This window comes from Ptychodera flava (assembly GCF_041260155.1).
Source record: "Ptychodera flava strain L36383 chromosome 3 unlocalized genomic scaffold, AS_Pfla_20210202 Scaffold_26__1_contigs__length_13983176_pilon, whole genome shotgun sequence".
Taxonomy (NCBI): domain Eukaryota; kingdom Metazoa; phylum Hemichordata; class Enteropneusta; family Ptychoderidae; genus Ptychodera; species Ptychodera flava.
In genome coordinates, this window is record NW_027248280.1 from 3887898 (window position 1) to 3911080 (window position 23183).

A 23183-nucleotide genomic window follows, 5' to 3' on the forward strand; every position below is an offset into this window, starting at 1 on the left:
GAGTCACGAAATGGAATTCTTTATTTTTAAGAGAATTTGCCATTATTACATAGAAAATTTCAGATATTAAAACATTTATTTGATGGCATCAGAAAAAAAACAAGAAACTATTGACCAGTCAATAATTCAACACTACTTTGACTATTTCTACAAAAATGAAGATGAAAATAATAGAAACATTTAGTGTTTATTCTAGAATCATCACTTCTAACTATAAAACTACACCAAACAGTAAGACAGGTCTATTTCTTATCACTTTCATACATACACTGTACAATAGTGGTGTTTAATGACTGTATTCTTTAACTCTTTGAAATATATTCAAATATCTTGATTTGCTATTGTCATTTTGAAACAGAAATTGATCTTGAGACAGATTCAGGGTTTTCAGCTTTGCAGGCTTTGTGAAGTTGATTTTATTAACACAATGTCACCTGGCAAATACATCATGTAACATATTTAGAGGTTAAAATGACAAGAAAACATAATATCAAACTCAGTAATATTAAATAAGCTATTAATCTAGTTGATGAATTAAAAAAAAAAACATTTGTGTTTTTAATAGCCATGTAGCTAGTTTTAAATACTAGTGATATGAACTCAACCATTAATTTCATTAAAAGGTCTCTCCAGACAAACTAAGCAAAACAAAGTCTGTATGGCAAAGGGCTTACTTACTCTTACCTGTCGCTGGTCACAAATTTTCCGATATCCTAAACGAACACTTTTAAAAGGTTTTCGTTGCCCATACAAGCTTGGAAAAACTTGAACTTCGCGGTTCTTTTCGAACGAAACTTGATGATTCCCAAAGTTAGAATCTCAGCCCACTTCAGGCTACACGGGATCCATCCATTAGACCTAACTCATCTATGGTATTCTCCAAACGAGTACCTTCATCAATATCCATCGGATCAGTTCGCTTATTGTTTTAGAGTAGTGGTCTCCTCATTATCATTTAGCTTGCCAGGACAAAGAACATCAACACGTCTTGCCGTCACCGCAGCCTTTTGAAAAGTGCCAACACTGATCAACGTTCAACTTGACTGGCTCAGTACTGCGCACAGTCACTCGTGAGCCATTCTGCTCTGGGACTATTCGCCCCATGGACGTGTGTACATTTTTTCTCGCTTATATACACACGTCTATGGGGCGAATAGTCCCAGAGCTGAATAGCTCACGAGTGACTGTGGTACTGCGCCATCATGCGACATCCCTACTCACTCTTGACCTTACATGACCTGCTGTAAAGATGGCGGCGTCCATAGGAACGTGGAGTTTCGGACTGGCTGCTGTTGAGGCTGCTTCGAGAACCCTTGAAACTGGCAAAGATGTTGTGTCAGCGGTGGAAGAGGGCATCAACAGTAAGTACTCAAGTGTAATTTAAGTTCACAAAAATCTGCGAACCACTCAGATTTATGGGTTGCACACACAGGTGTGATGTTTTCTGGTAGTTTCTATAAGGGACGATTCAGAATTTACTTCCAGGGGGGGGGGGGTGGAGGATTTTCAGGGGGGCCACCCATTTTTCCCAAGAAAATTTAGGGGGGGCCAGACAAAATACCACAATCTTTTAGGGGGGGGGCAGGGAAAAAAAACATCAATTCAATATTTGCACAGAATTTCTGATCTCTACAAAAGAGAACCATAGATGCTACCTGGGTGACAGATAAACTCAACATGTTTAGTTAAACTCCTTTAGCTGCCAATTCGGTAATATTCACATTGGTTTGTTTTATGCATCTACTGCAGTATCTTGTTCTCCTCCCTGAAACGTTATGAAATGTCCAGTATTTAGCATGTCAATACAAACCATACAGTGAACAGTCAGGGTTGTTTTTGTTGAAAAGAGATCTCAGATCAAGTCCACACTAGAATTCATTTATCAACAATAACAATGGTCATTTATGTTCACACTGGTATCTTGCTGAATACAGCATTGGGTGTTCTATGTAGTGATAGAATAACAACAAATGCTGATACACAGAGATGAACATTGAACAAATGCTAAAAATTACAGCAAATGTCTTTTTAAGGTTGGGTTTACCTTGTAGCTTGTAAAGCAGTTGAAAGTTGCATGATAAAGAAGTGTTAATTTATGCAAATGTATGCAAATCACCCGATTTCTTGGCTTCTTTTCCCCCCAATTTCAAAATTTCCAAAGAATTTAACTCCACTCAGGCTGGGTCAAATTTTCTGAAATTTCACATTATGTTTTTTAAATGCTATATAAAACAACAACTATCAATTGGTTTTGTTTGGCAATAAAGCTCTTACATTTTTAATAAGAGGCATTTTGAATAAGAGGCATTTTAATTTTGCTGATCATGATTTTAATCAATTATTAGAGTGTCGGTCTTTAAACCCCTACAATTTTAAAATGAGGATGGATAATGCCAAATAAAATTGTTTTTTTTTTTCTACATGAATACTCTCCTTTCAAGTGAAATATTACATTTCAGAAAATACTGTCTATTTTTGACTTAAATTAATACTGTCTAGTTTTTGACTTAAATTAATTTTATCATTAATACAAAAATTGAGGTTTTTTACCCCAAATATACACCCACTTCATCCTTTGAGTAAACTACTGCTACTGCTACTCTTCTTTTCTGCTCCTTTTTTCTATGTTTCATTCTCATCAATTTTACCCTTTCTAAATTTTTAAATGTTCTACATGTACATAACTTTTTACAGTGCTTACATCTACTATAACTTTTGTTGAAAATAAATTTATGGCCGTCTCATCTTCAAGATGCTTTTCAGCGAATAGTTTTTTAATGTTGAAAATAAATATTATGTATTACTGTCAAAAATATATGGTGAAAAATTACAAAAGGGTTGATTTCCAATAACAATCCTGTATGTGCATCCAGAAGATCATGTGGCACTGCACCAATGCTATGGTGTCGGATTGTTGAAATATTGTGTACACAAGAAATTTGCTGTAGTCCAAGAAGTGATCTCAGTGTGTATGAGGCTAGGAGAAATGTGGATAGGCTTACACATTGTGTATTGATGCTAATACTTTTGTGTCCCATTCATTCTGATGTATAATCAAAGATTTCACGGCTGGCAGAAAAGGCAAAAAACCCCAAATTAACATGTATTGTTTCGTGTCATCTGAAAACATGCACATCATGACTATTTTAAAATTAAAGTTTGTTAAAAAAATTTGAAATATGAATGCTCTGTCAATTTTGAAAAATACTGCTGCAAAATGTGAATTTAGACTTACACGGGTTGTCTGCATTTTAATATGAACATTGGATTGTGAATGGAATGAGCAGAATAACATGTGAATTCATGTTTTGGATAAGGTGTTTTGTCCAAGAAATGTTCTAAAATATTCCTCAGCATTGTTGCTTTCAGTGGCAGCTACTTGGTTTTATGACAACGAAATAGAAAAAAAGAGAAAATTAAAAACAAGTTGGCTTTCACCAATTTTAATTCCTAATGTTTAAAACTTTCACGGTGAGTCTGCAAATATTCAGCATCATCAAATGAAAATGTATGCTGAACGTGTGCATGTACATGTACATCTCACTTTCCAGAAATATCTGGATATCTGCAAATGATGTACCATTAAACTTCAAGATATAAAGATCACTTTGCCAATTATCTGCTCCTCTGATTTTCTGTTCACTATTTCTAACTGACATCTTTGCTTGTCTCTGTGTGCATCATATGTATCAGTGAGACATAACAGAAAAGTATTAATATTTAGTAATTAACTTTTCTTCAGAAATTTACAACCAGATATGTTTATTGCTACCCTTTCCAAAAGTGTGCCACTTGCAGTCCCTGCAAATCATTCTTTTTATAGTCACATAACCCTGAAATGATTTGTTATATCATCGATTAAATGTCCACTACAGTTCCTGCAACTTGTTAGACTGGATATGTCTATAATGTATAAGCATGCATGTATATTAGGGGGGGCCATGGAAAAAAAACAGGAAAGATGAGGGGGGCCATAGATTTTTTCTATGATTTACTAGGGGGGGCCATGGAAAAAATCACCGAGAAAATAGAAAATCCTCCACCCCCCCCCCCCCCCCCCTGGAAGTAAATTCTGAATCGTCCCTAAGTGTAAGTTTATTCTACGTTTCGACGGGGTCCTACTAATTACTGCCCGTGACTGCCCGTGAACTGCCCGAGGACTGCCCGAGGAGCAAGTAGGCCAAATTTCGCCCATTTTAACACTAAGCCAATAGTTTCAACTTAAATCATGCCCAGCCAACCAAAATATCATTGATTTGGTGTTTCTGTAGCGGTTTTAGAACCCGAAACACGCCAGGCTTTCGACTAGAAAGACGTCACCATCTTGCTTGTTGAGATCATACCATTCAGTGCAAGGGGTGGTAGGCTGTCAGGCTGTACGCGCTCGGCAAGGTTATTGTGCCACCTCTCGGACTGAATGGTATGATCTCACTATCGAGCCTGCGACGTCCTTCAAGCCCGGCGTCTTTCGTGTTCCAAAACTGCCGGAGAAAACATCAGGTTAACGCCAAATCAATGATATTTTTGGTTGGCTGGGCATGATATAAACTGAACCTATTGGCCAAGTGTTAAAATGGGCGAAATTTGGCCCACTTTTTCCTCGGGCAGTGCTCGGGCAGTTCTCGGGCAGTCCTCGGGCAGCTACGGGCAGTCACGGGCAGTAATTAGTAGGACCGTTCGTCGGAGGGTCGTTCTCTTCCGTAACCTAATCTACGGAAGAGAACGTCGAAACGTAGAATAAACTACACTTATAGAAACTACCCAGAAAACATCACGCCTGTGGTTGCACATCACACCACAGTCACTATAGTGAATCGGTACTTCGTATCGTAGATATTGTTGCTGTGAGGCGGTGGTCCTACTAATTATTGCCCTTGACTGCCCGTAGCTGCCTGAGGACTGCCCGAAGAAAATGTAAGTAAAGTAAGCCTTTATTGAAATCGTATCCCAGTTGGGGATCTGATCATAAAGTACAATAAAGGTTTTGCAAAAACAACAATGAAAGAGTATATATAATATATATATAAATATAAATATCTATACATGAGGTCAACATATTAAAGGTTCATAAATAGTTTACTTTGCCTTTTTCATTTTGTCTTGTCTGAGTTTAAAACATGTATGTATGTATTTTCCCAATTCACATAGTGATGCTTTATCTGTCCTTGAAAGATGCTTACAAGGTCTTGTGTGCCTCTGAATGCGTTTTTACAAATGTTTAGTTTACTGAAAAAATCATGTCTAATGTCTGTGTATCCTTTGCAATGAAAATAAAATGTATCTCATCTTCTACTTGTTTGTTTTGGCAATTGGGCATGCTCTGTCTATGACATCAAGGTTTCTATATCTACCTGTTTCTATGTGTAGTATGTGTGCACTAATGCGTAACTTGCACAGGGCTGATCTGTGATCTGGGTTTTTTATAACATGAAGGTAGCTTTCGAGAGAGAAATCTTTTTCAACTCTCTGTATGTGCGAAGTTTATTTTTATGGTGCCCTTGTCTGGTATCATCATGAATCAATTCAAATGCACATTTTTCAAATAGCTGTTTAACTTTTACATTGAAATTATTTTAAAGTGTTTGTCATTTTCTATCTTTACATTCATGGCATCTCCAATATTTACGAGCAGCAACGATTGTTTAATTCCAGACACCCAATTATCTGTATGTGCATTGTCCAGTTGACAACCCAGATCATAAGCCTCACGAGTCAGTGTTGTATCAGATTTCTTACTTATTTTTAACCAATATTTGACCATTTGTGTTATGCTTGAAACAATTAGAGGATATCTACCCAGTTCCATTATACATGCTATGTTGGATGCTTTGTTATTCACTTTAAGTATGTGCTTGCAAATTTAATGTGCAACTTTTCAATTGTGTTTGTTAAGTTTGTGAGTATGGTTTTTGCATTTGTGCATATGTCTGCAGTCCATACTTCTGTACAGTAGAGCAGAATAGGTTTTATCATGGCATCAAACATTTGTAAATGGACCTTAATTGGAATATTTAACTCTGCAAAGAGTAACTGTCTCAATTTAAAACATGCCTTCATAGCTCTGTTTTTCAAATCAATTTGTGCTCTGTTTAGTTTTCCTGTAATATTTAACTTTATGCCAAGGTAAGTGTATGTTGACACATTTTCCAACTCATTACCATGTATAGTAAATTTAAATTTGTTGAAAATTTTCCCCGATTTGTTGAAAACCATGATTTTTGATTTGAGAATGTTTATGCCTAAATGCCATTTTTCACAATAATGCCCTATTGAATTTATAGCATTCTGTAGCCCCGTAGGTGTCTCAGATAGTAGAAGTAAGTCACTGCATAAAGTAGACATGATAAAGTACTCCGTAATAAAGTTGGTGGGTCATTGCTGACACAATTAAGCGAATCTTTTATGTCATTAATGTATAGGTTAAAAAGCAGTGGGCTTAAGCCGTCACCTTGCCTTATTCCTCTCTCAATGGGAAACTGTTCAGTGAGTCCCTCTTTCACCCTAATGCAACCCTTCGAATTTAAATAAATTGACTTAATGATGTTATAAAATTTCCCTGTGATACCATACTTTATTAGTTTGTGTAGAAGCCCCACATGCCAAATTGAATCAAAGGCTTTTTGAAAGTCTATGAAACAGCCAAAAATATATCCCCTTACTCAGATACTTTGTAAGTAATTGTTTTAAAACAAATATATGATCACATGTACTAAACTCTGGCATAAAGCCAATTTGTTCCCTAATTATAAGGTTTTCATTTTTAATATGAGTAATTAGTCTTTGTTTTAGAACTGAAGTAAAAGTTTAGACTGAAGTAAAAAGTTTACTAATTGTACTTAGCAATGTTATCCCTCTGTAATTTCTCGGGTCATTTTTGTCTCCTTTTTTATATATCGGTATAATAATGCCTGTGTTCCATGCATCAGGAAAGTGACCGCTAGCTAAGATTACGTTGAAAAAAGTTTTGATTTGTTTAATTAATACATGTCTACTTGCTTTTATCATTTCATTTGTTATTTTATCCATACCTGGGGCTTTCCTGTTCTTTAAAGTACTGATGGCTTTTTGAATTTCTAATTCAGAAATGGGTTTGTCCAAAGCTGATATCTGTGTTCCCAGCCTCTGTTGATCTATCATAACATTCTCATCTATTAATGGCAAATCTACCTTTGTATTAAGTGCCTAAAATGACTGTACCACCTTTCTTTTTCAATTGGTGTGTGTTCACTGCTATTATTTTGTGAATCTGATTTCAACTCATTAATCAGCTCCCAGTACTTATTTGGGTTTGATTTCCCCAAGCTGTCTAATTTGTTTAAAATCTGACTTTTAATGTAGGCCAACTTTTGCCCATTTTAACACTAAGCCAATCGATATCATGCCTAGCCAACCAAAATATCATTGATTTGGCGTTAACCTGATCATGGAGGTAGTAGGAGCAGCACTCCGAGCTACTACCTCCATGACCTGATGTTTTCACCGGCTGTTTTGGAACTCAGAAGACCCCTGACTTGAAGGACGTCGCCAGCTTGATAGTGAGATCATACCATTCAGTGCAAGGGAGGTACGATATCCGACCGCGCGAGTGCAGCTTGACAGCCTAACACCCCTTGCACTGAATGGTATGATCTCACAATCAAGCTGGCGACGTCTTTCTACTTCTAGTCCATAATCCAGCGTCTTCCGGGTTCCAAAACCGCTATCTGAGAAAACATCAAGTGAACGCCAAATCAATGATATTTTTTTTGTTTAGCCGGGCATGATATAAGTTGAACCTATTGGCTGATAAAATTGGCAAAATTTGGCCTACTTTTTACTGGGGCATTTCTCGGGGTAGAGTAACCGTGCATGGGCAGTAGGACCGGAGGCGGTCGGTGAGTTTTGGTTTTTGCGACCTCGCTCCCCAGCAGAACTACAATGCCGAAGGGCCCTGTAGAGTTCAAAATAGGTGCACCGCACATGGTGCGGCATTTTGATGCACAATTTAGCCCACATATGTACTGTATTTGGTCCACAGTCACCTGTGGTCTATTCCGCTCTGTGTCTATGCGCACCATAGACGTGTGTACATATGCCTGAGAAGAACCAAGTCAGGAAACCAAATGGCTATTTCGTATATGCACTAAGCCACCATGTCATCTTTTACGTTCGATTTTACTGTGAAAATTAGCAAGTTCATCCACTGTGGTATCCGTTAAAAAAACTACTGTATATCACAGCGGACACCGGCCGCCGTGTATTGAACGACAAGCGACTGTGTGCATCACACGGCCTAACCATACTGTTCATCCTGAATTCCCTGTAGACTGCAGGTACACATTCAGTGTTGGTAACTATGGGTTTGGGCCAGTAACCAAAGGGTAATGGATCAATGCGTACTAGATTGTACAGCGGACAGTTTGATTGTTTGCACACTCTGATTCTGAAATTTGATTTAACAGCTAGGATATTGTCCAGTACTCACACACAAATTTGGGCACCATGTCACAAGTATTAGCCACAAACTGATGACGTCAAATCGCCGTACACAAACCACAGATGCCTTGTAATTATGGCACTGTGTTATTGTGTACGGCGATTTGACATCATCAGTTTGTGGCTATATACCACTTTTAAAATGATGCTCAAAAAAGGCCAAGATTAATGGCTGAAAACTTTTACTGTAAAGAATAGATGCATTCCAGCAAGTGATTTATACCGTATATTGACTGCTTTTGCCACTTCCCAGTTGTAGAGATGGATGCATCTGTGACCAGCGTTGGTTTAAGTGGACTTCCAAATTCCTCCGGCGAAGTAGAACTAGATGCTGCAATAATGGATGGACACTCACTACGATTTGGTGCAGTAGCAGCAATGAAGAGGTTTGTAAATTATGTACAGCGATCCACAAAATACCAGGATTTATCTTCGAGTACATCATACAACAGTGGTATCACTAGAGATATACAGAGACCACAACGTACAAGGACATAAATCACAGTACATTGTGAATTACCCTATATTACCATATACCTTGATCCATGTTCCTGTGTAAGGCTGTGAGAAAAAGCGCCCTCACATTTGTGTCAAAAGTTGCTGTATCATACCCAGGCACACTTTGTCCAAATATGGGTAAGAGCATGTATTTTAGAACTACCTTTATTCAGGTAACTACACACATTCCTATCAGCAAATGTTCCATTTGTAAATATAGCCAGCGCAAGATTTGATCAACGTCTCCGCATTCTGATCATATGGGAGACAGTAAAGTTAGCGAAATAGGGTGATATTTCTATTGAAATCCAGTGTAATTAAGCATACTACCGATGATGTCTTCATTTTCTTGAAAGATGAAACATTGAACTCTAATAATATCAATCTGGTCGTGTGCGATCTTGTGATAAGAAAAGCTGTTATCTGTCCCCAGCTACAAGTACGTGGTCCTTTCATCATGAAGCGAAAACAACAAATTTTAACTTTCAATGGAATTTTTTCTAATGATCTGATCTTGCTACCTGTGCAAAGTAATTTGCATCACACAGTTCTTCTTGCACCTCGATTTACACCACATTCTCCCACATAACTCCCACAGGATAGACCGACCGATCAGCGTGGCCAGGAAAGTATTGGAGGAAAGCCCCCACAGTCTTATTGTCGGTGAGGGCGCCACACAGTTTGCACTGCAGCATGGATTCACTCTGCAGCCAGACAGAGCAGAAGCAAAGGTACAATGATTAGTTAGATGTGAATTGTTATCCCATGCTATTGATTGATTTTTTTCCAAGAAAACTGCAGATCCCGATGTCACTTCCAGTTTCTGCAAAGTCAAATATAATCATACGCTAAACAACGCTCCATAAATACTTCCTTCTGTTTTGATGCCCCGACGCTGTGTGAAAACAAAAATTACCTGTAAAAGTAATGTGACTCAACCACCCCGATAAAAAATTACCCTGGCCAATTCTACATGTAATTATACTCACACTGCCAAAAAAAGTGAAATCATACGGCACCTTTCATGTTGATTTTACCAAATCGTCCACTGTAAGGCACAATGATTTGCGACATTGACAGGCACCATGATAACACATTTCTGCATGGCTGGCTTTTTTCTGCTGTCATGAAAGAACTTTCCTCAAGCAATGAATGAGCGAAAAACATAAAAAATTCATAATGAAGTTGAACCAGTGGTAGACCAAAACACTTGCCTGCATGTGCAGTCACTAACAAAACGCCGCACAGTGTGCCAGATTTCAACTTCTTCCATAATCTACATAAACACTGTTTGATAGTTTGTGTTTTATTATCTCCAGTAGCCATCATCTGAGGAGAGTCACTGCCACGATACAATGTCTTTGATCGTCATGGACAAGAAGGGAAACCTTGCTGTAGGTAAGCAGGTCATGTGACTATTTCTTGACTAGATCATTGAGATTCTAACCCACCATTGTGAAAGTGTACTTTCCAGGAGGCGTAAACTTCATTGCTGTGAGAAAACACTGACAGATATTTGGTCTGAAATTTTTCAAAAACATTTCTGACCCACTGCTTGTGGGGACTCAAAAGTCTCCATCTTCAAAGATTTATAAAATCAAAAATTTTTGTTTTCGATAATTTTCCCCATTGAGATAACACTGACATGCCATTCTGAAATCAAAATTACCGTTACGTACAGTAAAAAAACTTTTGCACCGTGACCCCTGATTTGCTTTTTGATTTGAGATGAAATGAAAGTTTGAGCAAAAGTTTGTGTATTTTAGTTTCTACCTTAATGCAAGAAAATTGCACACATTACAGGTTCCAGTGATGCAAGGGAATTGATAGAAATTCGGAAATTTACTCATTGTGTTAATCAGTTTTAAGGTACATTTGACTTTCTGGATTGCATTACATTCTGGAGAGGGTAACTCATCAACAGATAATGGTCTGACCCTGTCATCCCCACCACCATTAGTCCGTGGGCTGGAGGGGCCCACCGTGCACCCCCCCACATCCCTACTTCTTGGGTATTTTTTTGTTCTTTAGGACCTGCTGAACAAGAAAAAAGATGTTAACATTGGATATTTTGGGATGCACTACCTATCTGGGCTGGTTTTTGATTTGCATGTACCGCAAAAAATGGCGAAAAATGGGTAGGGGTAGGGGGTACTATATCCTCCCCTACATTGAGTAAACTAGCATGAAATAGCACAAACCATACATTTTTGGAAAGCTGAGATTCTGCTCTTTACGAGAATACCAACTTTAGCAAAATTAATTTGTGTACACAGAATAGGACGACTTTAAAATGAATTTTTTGACAATTTTGAAATTTTTTACCCAAAATACCATGTAACAATTGTGATTTACTTGTTATTAAGCAAAATTTTGACAGCTTTTTGTGTTTGAATTATTTATTCCCACATATTAAACAAGAAAAAAGTGTTAACATTAGATATTTAACTATACACTACTTCTCTTGAGTCAATTTTGAATTGCGTGTATCTGTATGGGGTGTGCAAAAGCTAGGGGTAGGGGTACAACATTCTTACCTTGATGAAGTAAACTGGCTTGAAATGCCATATACCTTATAGTTTTAGAAAGCTTAGATACTGGTCTTTCTAAAATGCATAAAGTTTTAGTGAAAAATATGACGTCATAGAATTGGATAACTTTAAATCGATTTTTTCTGGTAATTCAGTATTTTTAACTGGAAGAAAATACGATAACTATTGTTTCCTCCTTATGAAGCAAATCAAACACATTTATGGATGTTATTTACTAATTACAATGTGCTGAAGAAGAAAATAAATGTCAAAATTGGGTATTTACCATGCATTATTGTCTCTAGTCACTAAAATAGCAAGTTTTGCTACATTGGTATACCGTGAATGGGCATTTTATTGTTATGCAATGAACTAATGCACAGCCTTAAAAAGAAGACTCGAAAACGTGCACACATAGTCATATTGCCATTTTCTCCTTCAAGTAAATAGATTATTGACGACTGTCTATTGTTATAATTTAATTTTTAAATATTTTTCTATAAAATAATTTTGTTAAGGCGTATTTGGAAAATTGTCTATGCCTCCTTATCTTACTTTATATACAGCAAGCATTACTAACAATCTGGTAGGCCGACGCTAGAGGAGGCGTCTACGTGCACCTCCCCCCTCACCCCACATGATAACAAACCTGTAATTTTCAGAAGCCTTGGATCCCTAGAATAAGAAATGGGATTTTAACAGACAAAATATAGGGACTCAATAGCTGTTACGGTCATGTTTTGAAGGGTACCACAAAATCACGATTTTGTGACCCACGTGGATTTTTGTCAAACCTGTCTTCTTGTACGTGATCTGCTGAGCTTACTGTTTAACATGATCTAGGTTATGGGGTATCATTAGAAAGGTGATTTATTCTTCTTGAAAATGGTATATAGCAATATGCAATATCTTCAATAGTTTTTATGAAATAGGGCCATAATTTACCCCATACCCCAAAGTTTTATGTCACAAATTACTGTCAAAACTAATCTAAATTCCACCAATTATTTACCTATACATAATACAAAAGGCAATACTGTGTATTAACTTTGTGTTATTTGCTACAGGTACATGTTAGAAACTTGGAATAAACTTTTAACAGAAAAAATATTGGGATCCTGTAGCTGTAACAGTCATATTTTGAAGGGTACCGAAAAATCACAGTATTACTGACACGCAATCATTTTGTTAAACATGTCTTCTTGTAAGTCTTCTGCTGAGCTTATTTTGAACATAACGAGGCCAATGGGGTACCATTAGAAAGTTAATTTACTCTTCTTTAAAATGATATGTTGCAATATGCAATATCTTCTATAGTTTTCATGAAATAAGATCAAAACTTACCCCATACTCCAACGTTTTATGTCGCAAATTACCATCAAAACTAATCTCAAATTCTACCAATTATTTTCCTAGACACATTACAAAAGGCAATTCTTAGTATAAAATATATTTTATTTGGTACAGGGACATGTCAAAAATATGAGTTAGACTTTAAAGAGACAAAATATTGGTATTGAATGACTGTTACTGGCATGTTTTGAAGGGTACTGTGAAGTCAGAGTATTACCGACTTGCATATGTTTTTGTTAAATGTGTCGTCTTGTAAGTTTTCTGCTGAGCTTACCTTTTACCATAGCCTAGATTATGGAGTGCCATTAAAAAGACAATTTATTTGGCTTTAAAATGACATATTGTAATATGCAATATCTTCTATAGTTTTTATGAAATAGGACCAAACCTTACCCCATACCCCAAAGTTTTATGTTGTATATTGCTGTCAAAACTGGCATTTAATTTCCATAAATTCTATAAAAAAAGACAAACTTTGTATGAAACCTATTTTATTTGTTATAGAGACATTTCCAACTATGAAAGATACCATTAACAGGATAATTATTGTGATTTAATAGCTGTTAGCATCATAGTTTGAAGGATAGCAGGATATATGTTGCTGAAACCCGTGAAATTTTATTAAACAAGTTTCCATGAAATTTATCTGCCAACCTTTATTTTATCCATAACGCAGATTATAGGGTATCATATCAAAGCTTTTATCACTCTTTATTTTAGCATATGATAAAGTGCATTATCATCTGTAGTTGTAATGAAATGGCAAAAAACTTACTCAGCCCTTAGTTTTATGTGCAAACTACATCTGTTCGAAAACTTTGCAGTTTGCGAATTTGGGATATGGGGTAAGTCTGGTCCTATTTCATGAAAACTATTAAAGATATTTCATATTACAATATGTCACTTTAAGGCAAAATAATTTTCTTTCCAATGATAGCCTATAAGATAGGTTAGAGTAAAAAGTAAGCTCAACAGATGACTTACAAGATGACACATTTAACAAAAACACATACGAGTGGGCAAGACTGAGACTTTACAGTACCCTCCAAAACATGACAGCAACAACCATTCATTCCCAATATTTTGTCTGTTAAAAGTCTATCTAATATTTGTAACATGTCTCTGTAGCAAATAAAACAGATTTCATACAAATCATTGCCTTTGTAGTATGTCTAGGTAAAAGTTTGGTAGAATTTTTTATTAGTAGTGATAGTAATTTGCAATATAAACTTAGGGGTGTTGGGTAAGTTTTGGTCATATTTCCTGAATACTTAAGAAGATATTATATATTACAATATGTCATATCAAAGAAGAAAAAATTACCTTTCTAACGATACCTCAATAGCCGGGTTATGTTAAAAAATAGGCTCAGCAGATGACTTATAATAAGACAGGTTTAACCAAACGTATGCGAGTTGGCAATACTGTGAGTTTGTGGTACCCTTCAAAATATGACTGTTACAGCTACAGCATCACAATATTTTTTCTGTTAAAAGTTCGTTTCAAGTTTCTAACATGAACCTAAAGCAAATATACTAAATTTAATACAAATCATTGCCCTTTATATTATGTCCCGGTCAATAGTTGTCAGAATTTGAGATTAGTTTTGACGGTAATTGGAATATAAAACTTTGGGGTATGGGGTAAGTTGTGGTCCTATTTCATGAAAACTATAAAAGATATTGCATATTGCAATATATCATTATAAAGAAGAGTAAATTACCTTTCTAATGATGCCCAACTTGCTACATTATGTTAAACAGTAAGCTCAGTAGAAGACTTACAAGAAGACAGGTTTAACAAAAATGTATGCGAGTTGGCAGTACAGTGATTTTGCAGTACCATTCAAAATATGACTATTACAGCTAGAGCATCTGGATATTTTCTGTTAAAAGTTTATTTCAAGTTTCTAACGTGTACCTGTATCAAATGAAACAAATTTAATACAAGGTATTACCCTTTGTATTATGTCTAGTAAATAATTGGTAGAATTTAAGATTTAGTTTTGACAGTAATTTACGACGTAAAGCTTTAGGGTAAGGGGTAAGTTTGGTCCTATTTAATGAAAACTATAGAAGATATTGCATATTACAATATGTCATTTTAAAGCCAAATAAATTGTCTTTCCAATGGCACCCCATAATCTAGGCTATGGTAAAAGGTAAGCTCAGCAGAAAACTTACAAGGACGACACATTTAACAAAAACTATGCGAGTCGGTAATACTCTGACTTCACGGTACCCTGCAAAACATGCCAGTAACAGTCATTCAATACCAATATTTTGTCTCTTTAAAGTCTAACTCATATTTTTGACATGTCCCAGTACCAAATAAAATATATTTTATACTAAGAATTGCCTTTTGTAATGTGTCTAGGAAAATAATTGGTAGAATTTGAGATTAGTTTTGATGGTAATTTGCGACATAAAACGTTGGAGTACGGGGTAAGTTTGATCTTATTTCATGAAAACTATAGAAGATATTGCATATTGCAACATATCATTTTAAAGAAGAGTAAATTAACTTTCTAATGGTACCCCATTGGCCTCGTTATGTTCAAAATAAGCTCAGCAGAAGACTTACAAGAAGACAGGTTTAACAAAAATGAATGCGAGTCAGTAATACTGTGATTTTTCGGTACCCTTCAAAATATGACTGTTACAGCTACAGGATCCCAATATTTTTTCTGTTAAAAGTTTATTCCAAGTTTCTAACATGTACCTGTAGCAAATAACACAAAGTTAATACACAGTATTGCCTTTTGTATTATGTATAGGTAAATAATTGGTGGAATTTAGATTAGTTTTGACAGTAATTTGTGACATAAAACTTTGGGGTATGGGGTAAATTATGGCCCTATTTCATAAAAACTATAGAAGATATTGCATATTGCTATATACCATTTCAAGAAGAATAAATCACCTTTCTAATGATACCCCATAACCTAGATCATGTTAAACAGTAAGCTCAGCAGATCACGTACAAGAAGTCAGGTTTGACAAAAATCCACGTGGGTCACAAAATCGTGATTTTGTGGTACCCTTCAAAACATGACCGTAACAGCTATTGAGTCCCTATATTTTGTCTGTTAAAATCCCATTTCTTATTCTAGGGATCCCAAGGCTTCTGAAAATTACAGGTTTGTTATCCTGTGGGGTGAGGGGGGAGGTGCACGTAGACGCCCCCTCTAGCGTCGGCCTAACAGATTGTTAGTAATGCTTGCTGTATATAAAGTAAGATAAGGAGGCATAGACAATTTTCCAAATACGCCTTAACAAAATTATTTTATAGAAAAATATTTAAAAATTAAATTATAACAATAGACAGTCGTCAATAATCTATTTACTTGAAGGAGAAAATGGCAATATGACTATGTGTGCACGTTTTCGAGTCTTCTTTTTAAGGCTGTGCATTAGTTCATTGCATAACAATAAAATGCCCATTCACGGTATACCAATGTAGCAAAACTTGCTATTTTAGTGACTAGAGACAATAATGCATGGTAAATACCCAATTTTGACATTTATTTTCTTCTTCAGCACATTGTAATTAGTAAATAACATCCATAAATGTTTTGATTTGCTTCATAAGGAGGAAACAATAGTTATCGTATTTTCTTCAGTTAAAAATACTGAATTACCAGAAAAAATCGATTTAAAGTTATCCAATTCTATGACGTCATATTTTTTCACTAAAACTTTATGCATTTTAGAAAGACCAGTATCTAAGCTTTCTAAAACTATAAGGTATATGGCATTTCAAGCCAGTTTACTTCATCAAGGTAAGAATGTTGTACCCCTACCCCTAGCTTTTGCACAACCCCATACAGATACACGCAATTCAAAATTGACTCAAGAGAAGTAGTGTATAGTAAATATCTAATGTTAACACTTTTTTTCTTGTTTAATATGTGGGAATAAATAATTCAAACACAAAAAGCTGTCAAAATTTTGCTTAATAACAAGTAAATCACAATTGTTACATGGTATTTTGGGTAAAAAATTTCAAAATTGTCAAAAAAATTCATTTTAAAGTCGTCCTATTCTGTGTACACAAATTAATTTTGCTAAAGTTGGTATTCCTCGTAAGAGCAGAATCTCAGCTTTCCAAAAATGTATGGTTTGTGCTATTTCATGCTAGTTTACTCAATGTAGGGGAGGATATAGTACCCCCTACCCCTACCCATTTTTCGCCATTTTTTGCGGTACATGCAAATCAAAAACCAGCCCAGATAGGTAGTGCATCCCAAAATATCCAATGTTAACATCTTTTTTCTTGTTCAGCAGGTCCTAAAGAACAAAAAAATACCCAAGAAGTAGGGATGTGGGGGGGGTGCACGGTGGGCCCCTCCAGCCCACGGACTACATGTAGATAGGTTCTGCCACGCTATGGAAGTAAACAGGAACCTACCAAAGTTAAATGTTTCTGGGAGTAGTGACATGCTAAACATTTCTCAATTACAAGAAACGAGCTAAATTGTCGCAAAACATTGATGGGCAAATTAAGGTGTAGCAAAGCAACACTGTGTGCGGTTGCCCAGACTACAAGGAAAGACCAAATATAGCTGTGATGCCAGTCTGCTTGCAGCCCTGTGTAGATTGTTACCTCAAAAGGTATTCTTCTATCATTCAGATAAGTTTGAAAGCAAATTATACCTTACACCACCATGGCTTTGCCCAAACCCATCGTTTTCAGTGGTGAATATTATGCGGACCTGTTTCTGGGGAAATTAGATGTCAAGGTCAACTGGACCAGCCAAGAATTTCTGACCCTTGACCTCAAGCCTTCTGATTTGCTGTCCTTCACAAATACTTCAGGGGGTTTCCGAAGTGCGTATATGACTGTATTGTCAAGCTGTCCTTCCTTTTTTCCAGTTTTACTATTCAATCAAATAGTTAAAAAGAAGCTTACATTCTGATCCAAAGACTGAAAATGTATTGAAACGTATTGAAAAATTGACTATGGCACATATGGAAAAAGTATTAAACCCAAGCTAGCTTGTTGTTGTCACACCCAATACATGAAACAGGTTTTAAAATTCACAGAATATTCACAGTAAACTTTGGTATTTCAATGATTTCCTCTCAGGTGTATCGACAAGCGGCGCTGCTAACAAGCATCCAGGTAGAGTTGGAGACTCGCCTCTTCCAGGGTCAGGTCTTTACGTCGACAACAAGGTATGCTGTGTATACTGGACGAATATATCCTGGATTGCACTGTGCCTAGCATGTAGAATCTTTTCAATCTTTCACATCCAGTTATTTGGTAATTTTTAGATATCAAGATTATAGTGAGATAATAGCAAAAATGTTCAGTCAAAGTGACATACTTTTAGTTTTACAAATAAACAGATGAGCATTTATACGGTATAGACCACATTTAAGTGACACAAAAAGCATCTAGCACAATGCCAGTGTTGTCCTTAGAAGCCGGGTGCCGGGTAAATAACCCGGCTGTTTTGCATTTTTTCCCGGCTACTTTTAACGTAATTAGATTCGGAATTGCACTGCCAGCTGTTAGACTGCACACGTACGATTAACAGTTTCGCGACCCCTTTAGTCTACTTTCCCCGCATGGAACTGCACAAACATAAAACAGTTTCTAAATACCCATTTGTGGCTTTTGAGCCCGATCTTTTATTTGTTAAATAGTGTGATTGGCTGATGGACGCGCATGTGGTGTTGCCTTTGTTACGAGCAGTGTAATTGGTTTGACCTGTATGAAGGTCATCTTAGGTCATTTTTAACGATGGCGTCAAAAAGAAAAGTGGCGTCGTCGGCCACTGCCACCTTGCCGATGGAATATTTTTTCCCGAAGAAAGCCCAACAATACATTTAGTTTATGTATGAGAAACTTCAATTTCGCTGAATTTGTGAGAGAAAGGCGGCGAAAAGATGTGATTTTGATCGACGGCCCCAAGTTCATGAGACTGGCAAGCTAGTTTTCCGCTGCCGCGCTGGTTGCCAACGTCACTACGAGTGTGATCTTCTCAACAAATCAAATTATTCTCAGAGCAATACCGACGCATTTTCTAGATTAATTTTTTAAAAAAATGAGCTAGAACTGATTTGTTTTAGAACCAACTGTTTATATGAATGGGTATTTTATTTTCATTGATTATTTTTACGCTCTAGAATCCATGGTCACAGTCATGTGTGTTGCCGACTGTTGCCGACCGGCGTCACGGCTCAAGGCTTCACCATGGCGCTGATCGCCCCGTTGTTTAAGACAACAGGACAATACGTCGTGGATTCCTGCATGGGTTCAATTTCAAGGTTACACCAGAGCAAGACTTGTCTCTACATTCAAACGCTTTTTTGGCAGGTATCGCAAGCTGGTAGATAAATACAATATCTCTCTTCGACAAATGATCACTGATGGCATCGGTGACATGGGGCCTTAGTTAGTGATCACTACCTATCTGACTTACAGATTGATATATGGCGGGTGCCACATGTGGGGCAGGATGCGCTTACTATTTTCGAAACACCTGACATCACTTCTTGGTCTTTTGGCCAGAGGTCCATATATCTTTCTTTCATGAATTTGACTTTGTTTGTGTACCGTCTATTTACTGTCTGTTCTGTGCTGTTTTGTGTCTATGTTTACAACTATTGTCTTACAAATTTTGACCTAGTGTTATTGGATTATGGATTGGTATGATTGCGATTATTTCACTGCGCTTCTCCATGTGGGTTGCCCGAAAGTGTCTTTCGATGGACCCTCTGAATCATTTATTTCACGGACTCGTGGAGCAAATTTGAAAGAAAATAGAGCCGTTTCCTTCTGACGCCACACTGCATATCTGCTTTGATCAAATTTGGTGACAGCGAGACGCGATGATCGTGTAAGGTTGGCATTTATTAGTAATTTGTAGCAACAGTTATGTCAATCACTCACTTTGTGTCATAAATTTCAGAAACTATGTGGTAATGAAGAATGGGAAATGAGCAATGAAATGAGCAGACTGCAGGTGATTTAAGATTAAATGTTAAATCTTCAATGCAAATAAAACCATAAGTGTGTCATAAATAATACAAACAAAAACAAATCATGTTTGGTTGTTTTGTTGTATGTGAACCACGTCTAAGACACACAATAAAAGTACTGTTTCAGTCTCGGCTAAATGTCACCTAAGATGCCACCAGAGAACACCATTTCCACTCCAAAATTTCATTTTTCGCCTTGCGAGAGGGGGGAAACCCCCTCTCGCGCTCTCCCCCCTCGTTCGCTACGCTCACTTGCCGCTCGGCTCGCTTCGCTCCCTCGGAATACACCCGTTACTTTCGTAATTACCCGGCTACTTTTGAATATAAGGACAACACTGCAATGCTATAATGCAATGAAAATAACATATTTTCTGATTTTAATAACTTTCCTGCAAGTTTGACTCTTCATCTGCATGTATTGTAAATAGAAATTCCTCTGCATTTTATACCAATGTATTATTTTTATTCCATTTCATTGCAGGTTGGTGCTGCTGCAGGTAAGCCATACATATTTGTCTCAACAATTTTATTATTTTATTATTTTAGTAATTTTGATTATTTCCACGGAGGCACTCAAAATTATGCTGTGAAAATGCAGTAGCCCTGTCTTTTACAAGTGATTTCTTCTTTGCCTTTGCCTCATTATTATGAAGTCATTCTCAAAAATGGTTGAGTTTTGTATTTATTGAACTTCATAAGTTTTGGCTTTGAAATGCAACTGTATAGTAGAATTGGTTTGAGTTTGTATGAATCAACATTCATCAGTGAACTACTTCTGTGGACTTATTTTAATCTATCAAACTATTTCTGACCTCTTTGTAAGGTCATAGTTCATGGCATCATAGCTGCTTTTGTCCTGCAGTACTGGTAAATAGTACACTTATTCAACTGTTATCAGTTGAATGTAGTAGTGTTTGCTTTGGCCATTTCTCACACACAAACACACACACACACACACACAGAGGGATGAATCAACTGATAATAGGGAGTTGAGGAACTTATAATGGAAATAAGTCCGAAAGCAATTTTTTTTCTGCCATAAGATGGCAAGATTTTTTCATGGTATTACTTTTTAGGTAATTTTTTTATCGCATACAGAGAAAGAAAATGATTTTGAACAGAAACAAAGTGACTATTCTTACAAACACAGTCATGATGGAATTTAGCTTCCCAGCGTTTAATACTGTCTTTGAGAGATGTGTTACTGAAGCAGTTTCATCACCATTGATAATGATACTTACATTTTGAATGTACGGGTATTTGCTGTAACATGGATTGAGATCAAACTTTCACATTTGACCTCAAGACATGCATGTGTGCTGAATTTGTCGCGAAATGCAAATCTTTCAAATAGTGTTGCTCAGAAAATACATTTTCTTTGTATTTTTACAACTGACAATTCAGCCAGATATTCATCAGAATTATTTTTCTTAAACCCAGCAACTGGAGACGGAGATGATATCATGAAATTCTGCTGCAGTTTTCAAATAGTGCAATACCTTAAACAGGTACGTCCTGTAACGAGGCAATTTATATTATCTTATCAAAATCGTTACTAAAATAACTTCTATATTGAAATTGAGAAGATTTGACTGTATATGGACAGTGAACATCATCTTATGAATACATGCATACCAGTATACATGCCTATGTACATATGTACATGTAAACATACTACAAACATTCATCTTCATAGACATTTGCAGACATTTTTATGGTGTGTGCAAAAGATATATTTATACATACTTGGATATACATTAACCTCTCATAAAAATAAACAAGTGCCTATTTTACAGTAACTATGGAAACATGCATTCATTATACAAATTATTGTCACAGCTGATATTGATCAGGTTGAAGGGAAAGCACAGAAAGTAAAACTCTTTATTACAAATTTGTTTTAAATTTGACATTGTTCTCCACAGCTTGGAAAACAGAGATGCGGCCAATTTATATAAAAACACGTAATTTGCATATGTTTTTGTTGTGAAAATATCATTCTTTTGAATTAGTTATGAAGGTAGAACTCGCCTTCGGGAAGATATTCAGACTCTCAAACTTATACAATTCTTTTCTGATCTACTTGTGGGGGTTCATTTTAAAGCCCTTGGTGTAAGAAAACTTTTCACTGTCTTAGTTTTTCAAAAATTGGAAAATTTTATTATTCTCCATAGAGTTTACACAGGTATGGCAGCCATTTTGAATTTCAAATGTCAGTAAATCTTGGGTAATTTGTGCCTCTGGTAGCAAAATTTGCACGGTGATCCCCCGATTTTTATTCTTGATTTTGAAAGAGATGGTTGAAATATTTCTGGAGGAAAGTTTGAGAAAAAGTTTCAGCTGTTCACTTTTGAGGCGCATACTACCGTAACATATCAACAGATTGCTTTAAGGGGTGACCCATCCCTTAACCCTTTCACCACCATGGTTTGTCCCAAATCCATTGTTTTCTATGGTAAAGTTGGACCTGTATACAGGGAACTGGGGGTGAAAGGGTTAAAGTCCCCTTGTGGAGGACTCTGATCAGTAACACTCTCTATCTGTTATACATCACCAGGGTTTAGATGTCCAGTCAGCCTGTGACAAGATAATCGATGATATTGCAGAGAGAATTGGCGCTGAGAATATGTTTGAAGTGGCAGTCATCGCCATGGATACCAAGGTCTGTACTACTGTATTTACAAGCAGGTTGATTCTCTTTATTGACACTATGAAAGAATACAAGCATGAACATCAGTGTAGCTATGATATGACATTGATCCGAGTTTCAGCTTTCTCACAGGATTCCAATATCCATTAGTCAGCTAAGGTACATGAGATTATTTGAGTGCATTTGATTGAAAAGAAAATTGAACTTGGTACATACATTCATGTAATGTTTATTACATAGAAATCAATTTTTATGTAGATCAGGAAGGGTAAATGAATTTATTTGAGTGAGTTAATTTGATAAAACAAAATGGCTATTAAAGCTTACATAGACATGTGCTGTATTGTAGTACATACATATTGATGTACATGTAAAAAATGCAATGAACTTTTGGCAACTTATTGTTTTTCTTGCCAGATTTCTGAATATATTTTGTCTGTGGTAATGAACAGTCTGTTTGTATTGGTTTCATTTATGACAGGGTCGTTATGGAGCAGCGGGGACAGTGAAATCTTTCACAGATGACAAGACATCCATCCAATACCCTGGCTTTCCGTATGCAGTGTGGCACCAAGAGACAGAACCTTTACCAAAGATATTGGTGCAGCCTCCAAAAGATTTATTGCCAAAAGACACCAGGATAACATGATATTTTTCAAACTGAACAACCTAATGTTGACCAAACTA

General features: G+C 36.4%; 2 protein-coding genes across 2 annotated transcripts; both read left to right on the top strand.

Moving 5' to 3' along the window:
• Positions 1-1242: 1242 nt before the first annotated feature.
• Positions 1243-9713, top strand: LOC139125736 (N(4)-(Beta-N-acetylglucosaminyl)-L-asparaginase-like). Its single transcript, XM_070691833.1, has 3 exons — positions 1243-1361; positions 8729-8861; positions 9572-9713. Exons 1-3 carry the CDS (start codon positions 1250-1252, stop codon positions 9711-9713), a joined length of 387 nt encoding a protein of 128 aa, XP_070547934.1. The 5' UTR covers positions 1243-1249.
• A 583-nt stretch (positions 9714-10296) lies between these two features.
• Positions 10297-23145, top strand: LOC139125896 (N(4)-(Beta-N-acetylglucosaminyl)-L-asparaginase-like). Its single transcript, XM_070691979.1, has 6 exons — positions 10297-10371; positions 17946-18034; positions 20328-20343; positions 21287-21354; positions 22404-22508; positions 22978-23145. Exons 1-6 carry the CDS (start codon positions 10329-10331, stop codon positions 23143-23145), a joined length of 489 nt encoding a protein of 162 aa, XP_070548080.1. The 5' UTR covers positions 10297-10328.
• Positions 23146-23183: the final 38 nt, after the last annotated feature.

What these genes read in the sequence shown, in the direction of transcription:
- LOC139125736 (XM_070691833.1), top strand. Translation starts at nt 1,250, where the DNA reads ATGGCGGCGTCCATAGGAACGTGGAGTTTCGGACTGGCTGCTGTTGAG. An exon ending in GGTGGAAGAGGGCATCAACA is followed by an intron (nt 1,362 to 8,728) that starts GTAAGTACTCAA and finishes GCCACTTCCCAG; the next exon opens with TTGTAGAGATGGATGCATCT. An exon ending in GCAGTAGCAGCAATGAAGAG is followed by an intron (nt 8,862 to 9,571) that starts GTTTGTAAATTA and finishes TAACTCCCACAG; the next exon opens with GATAGACCGACCGATCAGCG.
- LOC139125896 (XM_070691979.1), top strand. Translation starts at nt 10,329, where the DNA reads ATGTCTTTGATCGTCATGGACAAGAAGGGAAACCTTGCTGTAG. An exon ending in TAGTGCAATACCTTAAACAG is followed by an intron (nt 21,355 to 22,403) that starts GTACGTCCTGTA and finishes ATACATCACCAG; the next exon opens with GGTTTAGATGTCCAGTCAGC. An exon ending in TCATCGCCATGGATACCAAG is followed by an intron (nt 22,509 to 22,977) that starts GTCTGTACTACT and finishes CATTTATGACAG; the next exon opens with GGTCGTTATGGAGCAGCGGG.